This window comes from Sciurus vulgaris (assembly GCF_902686455.1).
Source record: "Sciurus vulgaris genome assembly, chromosome: 1".
Classification (NCBI taxonomy): domain Eukaryota; kingdom Metazoa; phylum Chordata; class Mammalia; order Rodentia; family Sciuridae; genus Sciurus; species Sciurus vulgaris.
The window spans coordinates 192,588,298-192,601,006 of NC_136461.1; the positions used below are offsets into that span (position 1 = coordinate 192,588,298).

Genomic DNA, 12,709 nt, shown 5'->3' on the forward strand with positions numbered 1-12,709 from the left:
TGGAATGGAATCCTAAAAAACCCTTCTGAAACAAAGTGTTCCAAACAGGAATTTATCTCCTAAAATTCCCAGCTCTCTGATGAAAAGACACTTAGCTACAAGGCCCTGGAACAGGAGGGAGGTAGAAGAAGCCAGGAAAGCAGGAGGAGAACCTTGGTTTTACAAAGAAAAGGAAGGAATCCTCAGCTTACCCCTAACTCAGATCCAAAGTTACCCTGGCACTTCCTGACCTGGAAATAATGAGCTGAACCTCAAGGCCATGCGTGACTGTCACTATCAAGGTCAGGTCCAAGTGTCCCCAAGAATGGCAGAGGCCAGATTTAACTTAGATGGCTCCTCTAAGGGGCCATCAGAGGCTTTAGCATCTACAGCTGCTACATGACACTGTACTAATCTTCCCCACCCATTCCATTCACAGAATGGAAAAGGACTAGGACTCCTGCAGAACCAGCATCCTGCTTGGTAAAAGTTTTCCATTACACTGTATGGACAGAAAGGATGGAAACAAGCATTGTTTAAGATTTATTTCCCATGCTGGGCGCCAACCTAAAACATAATTGATATGTGCCTTACTAGATTATAAACTTGTTTCAAAGAGTGGGCCAGTGCAGCATCCCTCAAAAGAATAACATCCAGGACTGGGAGAAGTAGCATAATAGCGATTTCAAAAAATATTTGAGATTAAATAAGCAATATGGAATTTTTAAAGAAATCCTGGTATAAGGGGAAGTTTGGCAGGAAAATAATAAAGCAATAAGTAAAACAAATGTATAGAAAATGTATCTGGTCCAGGGGGCATGGCATTTCACATCTGTATTCCAAGTAACTCAGGAGGCTGAGGCAGGAGGATCTAGAGTTCAAAGCCAGCCTCAGCAGATTAGTGAGTCACTATCAACTCAGCGAGACCTTGTCTCTAAATAAAATATAAAAAAGGATTGGGGATGTGGCTAAGTGGTTAAACACCCCTGGATTCAATCTCTGGAAAAAAAAAAAAAAAAAAAAGGGAAAAAGGAAATGTATCTGGTCCTATAAAGTTAGTAGAGGTGACTATGAATTTGACCTCAAATTTTGACTATAAGAATGGAACATGCTAATTTCAAGACCACCATATTATTAGATTAAATTTTAAGACATATTTATCGGGAGATGTGTAGGTTTTCCTTATACTGAAAACTGAGCAGAATTTTCCCCATGGTTCATCCCAAATAGTTCACTGTTCCTTATTTAGCATAAAATGTATTGAGGGGCTGGGCTGTGGCTCAGGGGTAGAGCACTTGCCTGGCATGTGTGAGGCCCTGGGATCGATTCTCAGCACCACATATAAATAAATGAAATGAAAGATCCATTGCCAGCTAAAAAAAATTTTTAAAAATGCATTGAGCCCTCTCTGAATATAATGATGATTCTAAGTACGTCTTTATTTTTCTCCCCCCTTTGGGTTTATTTACTTTTAATGTAACATCAACAATTCTGTTGTATTAGTTACAAAAAACTTCTGGCAAATGTTTCTGTTTTAGGCTTTCTGAGGTCTCTGACATTATGGTTATACTATTCTTTATTATATCAATTCATTGAACGAATAGAAACCAATTCTTAATCAGTGTTAAAACTTTGTTTAGTGTTCATATTTTTTCTTTTTTATTTATTTGTGTTTTTATTTTTTACAGACTGCATTTTGATTCATTGCACACAAATGGGGTACAACTTTTTGTTTTTATGGTTGTGTATGATGCAGATTCATACCATTTGTGTAATCATACATGTACATAGGGTAATGATGTCTGTCTCATCCTACCATCCCACCATATTTCATAACCCCACCCCCTCCCCCTCTCATTTCCCTCTACATAATCTAAAATTCCTCCATTCTTCTCTTAACTCCCCCCATTATGTATCATCATCCACTTATCTGGGAAAACATTCGGCCTTTGGTTTTTGGGGCTTGGCTTTTTTCACTTAGTATGATATTCTCCAATTCCATCCATTTATCTGCAAATGCCATAATATCATTCTTCTTTATGGCTGAATAATATACCATTGTGTATATGTACCACAGTTTCTTTATCCATTCATCTGTTGAAGGGCATCTAGGTTAGTTCCATAGCTTAGCTATTGTGAATTGAGCTGCTATAAGCATTGATGTGGCTGTGTTACTGTAGTATGCTGATTTTAAGTCCTTCGGGTATAAACCGAGGAGAGGGATAACTGGGTCAAAAGTTGGGTCCATTCCAAGTTTTCTGAGGAATCTCCACACTGCTTTCCAGAGTGGCTGCACCAATTTGCAATTCTACCAGCAATGTATGAGTGTGCCTTTTCCCCCACATCCATGCAAACATCTATTATTGAGTGTTCTTGATAATAGCCATTCTAATTGGAGTAAGATGAAATCTTAGAGTTGTTTTAATTTGCATTTCTCTAATTACTAGAGATGTTGAACCCTCTTTCATATATTCTAAGTACATCTTTTCAACCTCTATGAACAGAACTCAGAATTTCTCGTCCATCATGACCTGAAATCAAATTGCAGTGTGTGGGTGGACCTTTTAAATTAATAGCAAACGGTATCCCTTTCTGCCTCTCTCCTTTTCTCACTCTCTTCTTCCTCTCTTTTTCTTTTTCCTTCCTTTACTTTCTTCCTTCCTTACTCCCTTGTCTCCTTTTCCTTTTATCTTTCTCTCTCTCTCTCTTTTGGTAGCTCCCTTTCACTGATATTCTAAGGGAAAAGAAAAATTTGCAAGAGTTTTAGATTCACATATTAGAAAAAAAAGAGCTCTAAGAAAAGACTAAAAGATTAGAGATAATTTAACTGAATGAAGAGAAAACCCATCAATATAATAGAGCACAGAGTGGGCTGGCAAATACCCTTGATCACTAGTGGAAAGGTCCTGTATATTTGTACTTGGTAGGCAATCTAAGGCAACAGTAGGTGTCTCAACCTTATGTGATAAATACAGGAGGTATATGTGACTGGAAAGGACGTTGTGATGGATTATAATGCTCACTTCAGGTAACCCATGGAATTTATCCCTTTGGGAGATTCATTATGTAATTTATGTCCTCAGAGAAGGGTCACAAAGCACATTCTGAACCACTCTCCCAAATGCTTCAGATGACTCGCTCCATTTTCAGTAGCCTCTAAAAAAACTTTCTTTCATTGGTTTACATTTTAGACTGTCAAACACAATGTTCTAGGGATTTTAATTATTTCCTGACAAAACCAATCCATGTTGGCTTATTTGCCTGTTCTAGATGACCATATATACTTACTTTCAGTTTTCTAAAAAACATCCCTGTGCTTTCTGTTTACAGGCAGCTGCTACACCCCATGTAAAAGGCAGAGAAAATGAAGATTTTTCAGTGCAAGATGCGGTACTGGCTGATTCCGGCTTTTTTGGCAATTGCATATTTCTGCATTATCGTCCAGGGTCAAGGTAATTGAAAATTTTAACAGAAGCAGTAGGGCCCGAGAGTCTAGCTCTCTTGGTTCTGATTACTGTTTTAATCTTATTTATCCCAGTTGTACTTCATTGGTTTAATTGTGTTTCTAGGAAGGTCAATATGTTGACTCAGTTTTACTGACTGCACTGTAGAAAGGTACCATAACTTTGATGAGTGTTACAACCTCACCAGTTAACTGAGCATATTAATTTTGAGGCAGTTAGTTAAGTAGCTCCTTCTGAAAAGAAAATGCAAATTTTAATCAGTGAAGGGCTGGGGTTGTAGCTCAATGTAAGGTGCTTGCCTAGCATGTGTGAGACACTGGGTTTGATTCTCAGCATTGCATATAAATAAATAAAGTCTAAAGGTCCATCAACAACTAAAATTTTTTTTTAAAAAGTTTAATCAGTGAAAATCAAATTTGTACATTACAATATAATTTCTCTTAATAAAGACCTATAATATGTGTGTGTCCATTTCCTAATTATACTTTATCTCCCTATAAAGTGTCTTTGAAATATTTGTACCCATTCAACCTGGTCCTTAAATTTGCTCTTTTCCTTGAAAGTGGAGCACATAGTTTAAAGGCTGCTGACATTTGTGATGATTGCTAGCTTTGTTTTAATTGAACTTTGTGAAATCTACTCTTTGTATTACTGTGTTATTGGCTTTTATTTTTTTATTTCAATCTTATTTTATAACATAAATCTGTGCTTAAGAAAATATAGACTTGGCTCACTACTGGTTTTAATGAATCAAGTTTATGGGATCACCGCCATGCATATTTGTTTAAACATTCTCTGTGGCTGCTTTCATGCTATGATGGCAGAGTTGAGTAGTCATGACAGACTGTAGGTCCCTCAAAGCCAAATATATTTACTCTCTGGACCTTTACAGAAAAATCGTGCTAATACCAAGTAAGTGCACAATATACATGAGTGTGCAGTGACGTTACTGGACAAATATGGTAATCCTGCAGAGATTGAAGTGTTGGTGATAAAATTTATGTCTTTCATCACAGAGTGAGGAAATATAAATGTGATAAGGTGCTTTTAGGAATGTTAATATCTAATGTTTGGAGTTGAGTGTTGTTGAAAAGTCAAATGCATGAATCACCACACCCTACTTCCTTAAGGTGAGGCCATCTGTTTGGAAAGAAATAGACCTAAACTCTGCAAATTCAAAAAAACTTTTACACAACCTGGGTTTGTGACCATATTTTCAACTTCATTTTGCACATAGTGGGAAATTAGATAGACAAATTCTGCTTTCCTTGTTTACATTGATGAAAGAATATTTTCAGCAGTGGTGATTGGAGAAGCAATGTTGGGAATCATAGACAACTCACTCTCTAAACTCAAGGCTGTGAGAGCCAGGCCTTGAGGAACAAAGCATAGGCATGTCACTCAGCTTTTCAGGTTTGTCATCTTAGACCAGTTTAGTTCAGCAATGGTCATTTATGGAGTAACTGATCATTTAGAGCTCTTCTGGGATATTTCTAAGGGTGTGCTCTACCAGTTATACATTGTTAGTCAATTTAAAACAACATGTATGCACACATTCTATGTGTCTAGTTCAAGATATAGCGCCAACTAGGATTTTATTTATTTATTTATTTATTTATTTATTTTACCTTCAAGCAGCTTACTGTCCACTAGGGAAGCAAAGATATAAGCAGATAAATTACAGTATAAATGTGTGCAGTTGTGGCAAAAGATGAAGGGGGAAAGAGAGATGGAAGCCAGGTTATGGAAGATTTTAAACAATTCTGTTTTTTAAGATAAACACTTTGATAACAATATTAACAGTACTACTTCTATTTGTGACATATGGGTTTGAGGGATGGAATAAGGCAGAGAAGTTAGACCATTAAGAGATATAAAATTGTTAATGAAATTGGCGTGGAGACTCTGAGTTAGGTGATGTGACTAGAAAGAAGAGAATGGATCCAAGAATCATTTAAGATTAAATGATTAATATGGAGACAGGTACAGAAGAGGGAAACATCAGCAATGAGTCTGAGTCTGAAACCTCTTGTGAGGGACCTGAGTGGACAGGGCCTTTCATTTCAACCCCTGAGTTATTACTACTTCTGTTTATTTGCTTGATGATGGTTTATTGTACCTCATTACAGGCAGTGTGCTCTCTTTGGTGCCTTTATCTCCAGTACAGAATGACCACTTGAGTCATAATAGACATTTGTTGAAGAGATTAATAAATGAAGCAGATATTTGAAGGGGAAACAATGAGTTCAACCCTAGACAAATATATGAAGCTGAAGGTGTTTAGGGGACATTCAGGTAGAGAGGACAGTAGGCACTTGGTGAGGAGTTTAAGAGGAGGAGATTGGGACAGAAGATTGTATTTGAATTGCATTGTATCTGGGAATTAGCTGAGAGAGACCTTTGAGGAAGAGTTAGAAAGGGACAGCTCATGGGAAGAAGGAGTGTGAAATCTGTAGAGCATTCGCAGTTAAGAGTTTAGCAGAAGAAAATGACAATTCAAAGTGTCCAAAACAAACAGAATTCAACTATCAGGAGAGTCAGGAGAATGCAGTGGCCTAGGAGTGAAGGTGGAAAAACTTTCAAGAAGGAAGATGGTGGCTACATGCTGAAGGAAATCCCAGAAAGAAACACTTCATATACAGTTGGCTTTAGTGTTTAGGAAAATACACGAGATCTTTGAGAAAACTCATCTTATTTCTACCATGAAACCTCTTAGTTACATGATTGATTTTGAGCAAGGAATAAAGAATATGAATTGCCTTATTGGATTTGTTTTCTCCTTCTGAAGCAAATACAGTAGTGAGTTCCTGTGAGTTACCTATGTTATCATAAATTTCACTTATATAGGCATGTTAAAAGTCATGTTTATGAACAAAATAGAAAAACAGGTCATGGTAGGCAGAATAAATGTGCCCATAAAACCATTCACTTCCTGATTTCTAGAAACTATGAACATGTTATAGAATATGTCAAAAGGGAATTAGCATGTTGGATTGATTGCAGTTTGATAATTTTCTCACTTTAAAATTACAGAGATTATTCTGAATTATCTGGGTGGCTCCAATTTAATTACAAAGTGCATTAAATATGGAAGAGGGAGGCAGAGGATACAATGTCTGGGATGCCATGCTAGAAAGATTTAATTACTGCCGTTTGGGGGCCATAAGCCAAGGAATGTGTGTGACCTCTAGTTGGAAAAGGCTAGAAAATTGATTCTCCCCTAGAGACTTGAAAAAGGAATATGCCTATTGACATCTTGATTTTAGCCTAGGATACCCCTTTTAGATTTCAGGTCCCCTTTCAGATCCCCAAAGCTATTAGATAATAAGTATCTGTTGTTTTAAGCCGCTAAGACTGTAAATTTTGTTATAGCAGCAGTAGGAACTAATACAGTTAACATTTAAAAGGCATACAGGAAATTAATTCCCTCTTAAATTGTTGATCAGCAGAATGTACCTTGTCACTGGTCTCTTCATGTAATAGTTCATAAAAATCTTTCCCCCTCCAGAGACTACAAACCCACATTGGCTTGAGGAATTATATTTACTTGGATTATTCCAGCATCTGCTTTACAAGACAAGTTGTTAAATGAACTGGCATGCAGAAAAAGTAAGGTGTTTGACTGTAGGGAAAAGATGTGTTTAGCAATGACAGAATGGTGGTATCAACACTTTCTCAGAATTTCACAGTAAATATGCATAGGTTTTAGCAATATTTGTTTTGGATGATTAAAAGACGGAACCAGAGAAGGTAAAGTAACTGTCATTTAAAAACCTCAAGGCATATGAAATTGGAGACTTTTTATGGAGGCTAGATGTCACTTTATAAAGAACTCTGTGTTCACACATTTCACATGTATTTATGCTGTTATTAGCAGTCAAACATATTTGGAAGTTGAGAGTATTTTCCTTCCAGCTCATTTCAGCATCTTTGTAATGGATCATGAAATTATAACATATTAGATTCCAACATGATTAAAAGAATGTCTCTCAAAATTTAATGACTCCTATTTATAAAATATTTGGGCAATGTATGTAACAGAAAAATTAAGCGACATAAAAAAAAAAGGGTTTTGTTTGTTTTAGACCCCTTAGAAAAAATTACCAAATACTTTTCTTCAATGGAATGACATAAAATGCCTCTCCTGCCTTTGGGCTCCTAAGGGAAAGATCTCAGTGAAATGCTTTGGTTTTAAAGAAAATGTTCCCTCTGAAACAAACCATGACACAATACAGCAAACAAACCAACCTTATACTTTTAGCAACAAGACTCACCCTGCAGTAGAGAAGATGATTTGGATGGTCCTCCTGCCCTTTGGGGTGACGTTCTTGTATTCACAAGTGTTCCATTGGGCCTAACCCCACATAGGAAGCCTTGCTTCCCCCTGCGAAGAATGAGTTTGTCAGCTACCTCTAGGTTCCTGGGTGTGCCAGGAATATAACTATACACTTAATTATTTTTTAAAAGATAAGGACATGAACTGACAACAAGTTGACTTTTGAATCAAGTTCAGGCAAGCATTTGTAATTATTACTGGAAGTTAAGTACAATGTAGATGGAAGAGAAAGTTCTTCCTTTGTGCTTGCAAAAAGAAAAAAAAAGTCATGGGTCTGGTATTAACTATATACAAATTTTTGTTCCATGAGATAAGAGCAATTATTTCTCCATGACATTAACAGTGTTTCTGTCAATGTTGCTGCCCTTGCTTTTGGCTCAGGTCCTAGTGCCTTCCAGAAGGGGAAAAAGGCTAACTTTGAAATCCACAACTGTGACCTCATGCCTCTTTCTTTCTTAACTAGCATTTCTTCCTTTCAATGTTTTTTTTCCCCAACTGTGAAAACTTAAAGGGACTGTGAACTTTGTGTCTAACTGCAATTTTCTTTTAGCAATTATGAGAGTATCTATGTTCTTATAGGCATTAAATGTGCTATGTTGATAAGAGGTCACAGTGGCGTTGCTTTTTGCACTCTAGATGCGTTTAGAGTCACATGAGTCTAGAGTCCTATGAATCATTTGTATATTAAGAACATGTCGACTATTGTTGGATCTGGTTTTTTCCTTTTGCCCCAGACTTTGTTTCCTTGAGCAATTCCATGGAAGCCAAGGTTCTTCTGATTTCTAGAGCAGTATGTGAATTATCTGAGCATGGTCTATGATGTCCTCATTATTTTTTGGTTTGGGTTTAGATGTTGATGGCTATTAACTCAGAGAGAATAGTAGAGTTAAAATAGTAGCCTACATGGGAACAGCTCTACAGATTTGAAGTCCTCTGCTCTCTGGGAGTTCTCAGTGTACCTGGGTACCAGTGGAATCAGTTGACCCTCTTGGAACCACCTAGATTGAAGCCCCATCTGATGTACTTTTCCACTTAATGGTTCTCAGGCATGCTGTTTTTCTTTCAACTGCACATTCAATGTAAAACTTGGCCAATGATGTGTCCCAGAAACTTGGATCCAGTATTTAATTTTTTTAATTCTTATTTTTAATTTTCTCTCACAAGTATTAAGAACCTATCTATCCATAGATTTTCTTTGCAAGTTGAAGACTGAGCAAGATAGTAACAGTTTTTCCATTCATTCTAATGTAAGATTTAGCCACTTTCTACTTTTATTTGAAAATAGTTGTTATTATGGTAAATTCATACTTTCTGGCCATAAGAAGGAAGGGAGTAGGGAGTGGGAGAGGGAAGGAGGGGTACTGGAATGTGAATTAGAACAAGATATAGTCCATGCTTGTATAATTATGTCAAAATGTATTCTACTATCACATAAAACTAAAAAGAACCAATAAAAAGTTCCTACTTTCCCATTAACCAATGCAAGGTAAATTCTTTCTTCCATTCATTATCAAACTGAGAATGGAAAGCTAATGTGTTTGTTCCACATGACTAGCATTCTCTACTTATGGGTAGTAACTATAAAGTGAATACTACTCTTACAATTGTGTCTTTCAGTGCTTACTGACATTAGTTAGTGAATAGTTTGTAGAATAGTTAATTCTTCATGCATCAGCTCAATGAAGGATGACTTAGCATGAATCTTCTTCCAATCAAATAGGGTATGTGCTTCATCTGGGGTCAATAATTGTCCTTCACTAGTATATGACTTGAGCAAGTCTCCTGGGTGCCCCTTGGTTCTTCTATCCACAGAATTAGGATAGCAATATATTTTTGTGAGGGTTTAAATAAATTCAAAGAATGTTTGAGGATTTTTGAGCTCAAAGTTAGATGAAGTAAGGGGGAAGGGGAACAGATATTTATTGACCACCTATTAGAGTGCATTATACCCATTAGCCTGTGTAAAGTTATCCTTCCTTTGCAGATAGTATTGCCGTCACCTTTTCTAAAACTAGGAAACTGATGCTATGGAAAAACATGATAACTTTCTCAATATTATTTAGGTAATAAGTGATGGAACCAAGAATCACATTAATGTACAAGCCCCGTATTATGCCACATACATACTTTATATAATGCTTGCTTCCTTCCCCTATACTCTGTTTCCTAAAGTAAGAAAAAAAAGCTGGGCATAAAAGTGGGTAATGAATGCTGACTTTCCTGTTATTTATTAACTTTTCTTTTTTTAAAAAAACTAGATATTTTTAGATATTGTATAATAAAAACCCTTTTACTAAAGTGCTTCTTTTGAAATTCTGGAACATTTGTGGAGGGTGCTAAAAATGTATTTTGAAGTTTGAGTGACTTACCCAAAAAGTGAACAGAGCTACACATTTTTATGATCTGATTATTAAATATTCTGGGATGAATCATGACCTATGTCCTATGTATTTGACAGGTGTAAGCCAGCTATGCTTGAAGAGTTGATCCAAGTTTACAAAACAAATACCTTTTATTTGATCCTGAATGTCTTTAAGATCTCTTTCTCAGATGTTTTAAGTGAATATCTTATTACCATAATATGTTCTGATATCCTTCTCAAATATCATATCATCAAAAATATTGTATTACCATAGTGAGAAACCAAGAGGCATGCATATAGTGGTCCCAGTGGAGAAGACTATAAATGCTCACAGGTTCCAAGTAGGAAAATTCATCCTTATAACATAATAGAGGCATTTTACAAAATTGGCTTCAATGATTAAACTAGGGTAGAGAATTAAAGTCTAACACCAACCCTTAGTTCTTTGTCATAAAGTCAATCATAATTGACAAATGGGTGTCTGTTGAGTAAAAAACAAATGCCCTTTCATTTGCCTTATTTTACAAAGCAATCAGTTCATTAATAGGGTTGTAGAAAGAGCATATTTTGAGGCTGATGAAGCCTGTGTACTTTGATAGTTACTTTGACTTTTTTCGGTTTAACAAATGAAGTGTGAATGTTTTCATGTTTAAACCATTTTGTTCTTCCTTTTCAGTGGCTCCGCCCACACGGTTAAGGTATAACGTATTATCTCAGGACAGTATACAGATTTCATGGAAGGCTCCAAGAGGGAAATTTGGTGGATACAAACTTCTTGTGACTCCAACTTCAGGTAAAAACAATCGAGCATTAGTACCTTCTTTTGCATAGGAAGTTAGAAGTGTGGAGTACCAAGTGTTGCTTTAGGGTCATTTGAAAGCTGTTTGTTTCATTTAATCTTTTGCGCTCGAAATCGTACCCTCTAATTAAAGAAGTTATGTTCTCCAAAGTATAAAAAAGTGATCTTGAACTCTCTGTAATTCTCTTCAGGTCAAATTTCCAGACCATGGAAGAGTCTCTGTTCAAACGTAGAATAAATACTTTTGGTCCAGTGATGTTTCAAAGTACAATGCACCTGGTTTTCAGGACTATTTAATTGCATTATAATCAATTAACTTGATAGAATATTATGCAGAAATTACACCTGATAACTGTAAAGGCTAAGTAGACATTGTATAAGTAAGTGATAAAGCAGGAAAAATCTAAATTGAACAAATTTATTGATCATGAATATAAGTAATAGGTAAAAAGTTTCAAGTTGAATTTTTCTTTCTCATTTTATACTTCTATTATACAAATATAATAAACTGAAGAGAGGGTATGTGGGGGAATTGCATGGGTGTCCTGGAGATGAAGAAGGAATCGACAACTGGACTTTTTAGTTCAAACCCTGGTTCTGTCATTTTAAAGTAGTGTGATTCAGGACAGGTATTTAATCTCTCAGCGCCTCCGTTTAGTCTGCAGAATGTCAGGCAATGTTAGTGCCCTTCTAGTGGAGGCTTCATGAGCTTGCAATTGAAGAAGGTAGATTTGGGGACCCAGTACTGGCATGGGAGCTTGTTAGAATGCAAAAGAATTTTTTGGCAAGACTAGAGATGATATTGTGCACTTTGATCAGGAGGTTTACAATAATGTTGGTTTTGTGGTATTATCAGCCATTAATCATAATTGTCTAATGCCCCAAATTCCTTAGGGTGGTGAAATTTAATTTCTATCATTTCTTCTTTATGTTTTGGCTGGAGTAATTTTATAAAGAGAACCTTGATTTCATCAATTATTTGATTACTCTAAGGTTCATATATAAATGGTAAAACAAACACCTAAATCTTTCCTTTTCTTGCCACTTTTCAAAATGATTTGTTGGTTTCCTGGAGTCCTCTAGAAGCAACTGACACTTTTAAAAAATAAAAATGATCGACTGGAAGTGAAAAAAAAAATGCAAAAGATTAGGTCCCAACTCCAAACTCTTGAATCAGCATCTGAATTTTAAGAGTCCTCAGGCAATTCCTATATGTATTAAATAGGAGAAACAAGACTAACCACTGAAACACCTGGCTTCTGGCGTGGTCACTAAAAAGAACAATTTTTAAAAATTAAGAAATACCTCTCATAGGTTCATTAGAATGACTTCCAGTTGGATGACAGCAGACACAAAGTTTTCCTGTGTTGGCCTAGAGAAGTGGTTCACATGTAGAAAGAAACTCTGGATTCTCAAGGCTGGGTCAGACACTGCATTTTGGAATATGCCTCAATTTTGAATTTTTTTGACTTTTAGAAATAGTTGGTTTAAAAAAAATAAGATAACATGGAAAGTTTAAAATTTAAGAGATTCTTGAACATAATTATGATTCCATCCAAAGGTCAATATAGAAGATACTAATTTATGGTACTTTTGAGAATTCCCTATGTCAGATTTTGGAATGTAATGAGGAAACATATAGTCTTAGAAGTGACTTGGGTGGCTTCTGAGCCAAACCACAGCCTGAACCTTTAATCCCCTCTGAAACTGTGCACCCAAAAATGTATGTGCCCAGCTCTTGCTTAAACACCCACAGTGAAATAAAAATA

General features: G+C 36.1%; 1 protein-coding gene across 4 annotated transcripts in view; it reads left to right on the forward strand.

Annotated features, from left to right (window-relative positions):
• The window catches only part of COL14A1 (collagen type XIV alpha 1 chain), a 220,956-nt gene that overhangs the window by 18,357 nt on the left and 189,890 nt on the right, over positions 1 to 12,709 (forward strand). For all 4 annotated transcript variants that reach the window (XM_079140174.1, XM_079140175.1, XM_079140177.1 and 1 more), the window contains exons 2-3: positions 3,310 to 3,431; positions 10,818 to 10,934. In XM_079140174.1, the coding sequence (XP_078996300.1) occupies positions 3,344 to 3,431; positions 10,818 to 10,934 (205 nt within the window). In that variant the 5' untranslated portion in view covers positions 3,310 to 3,343. The remainder of the gene's footprint in view (positions 1 to 3,309; positions 3,432 to 10,817; positions 10,935 to 12,709) is intronic.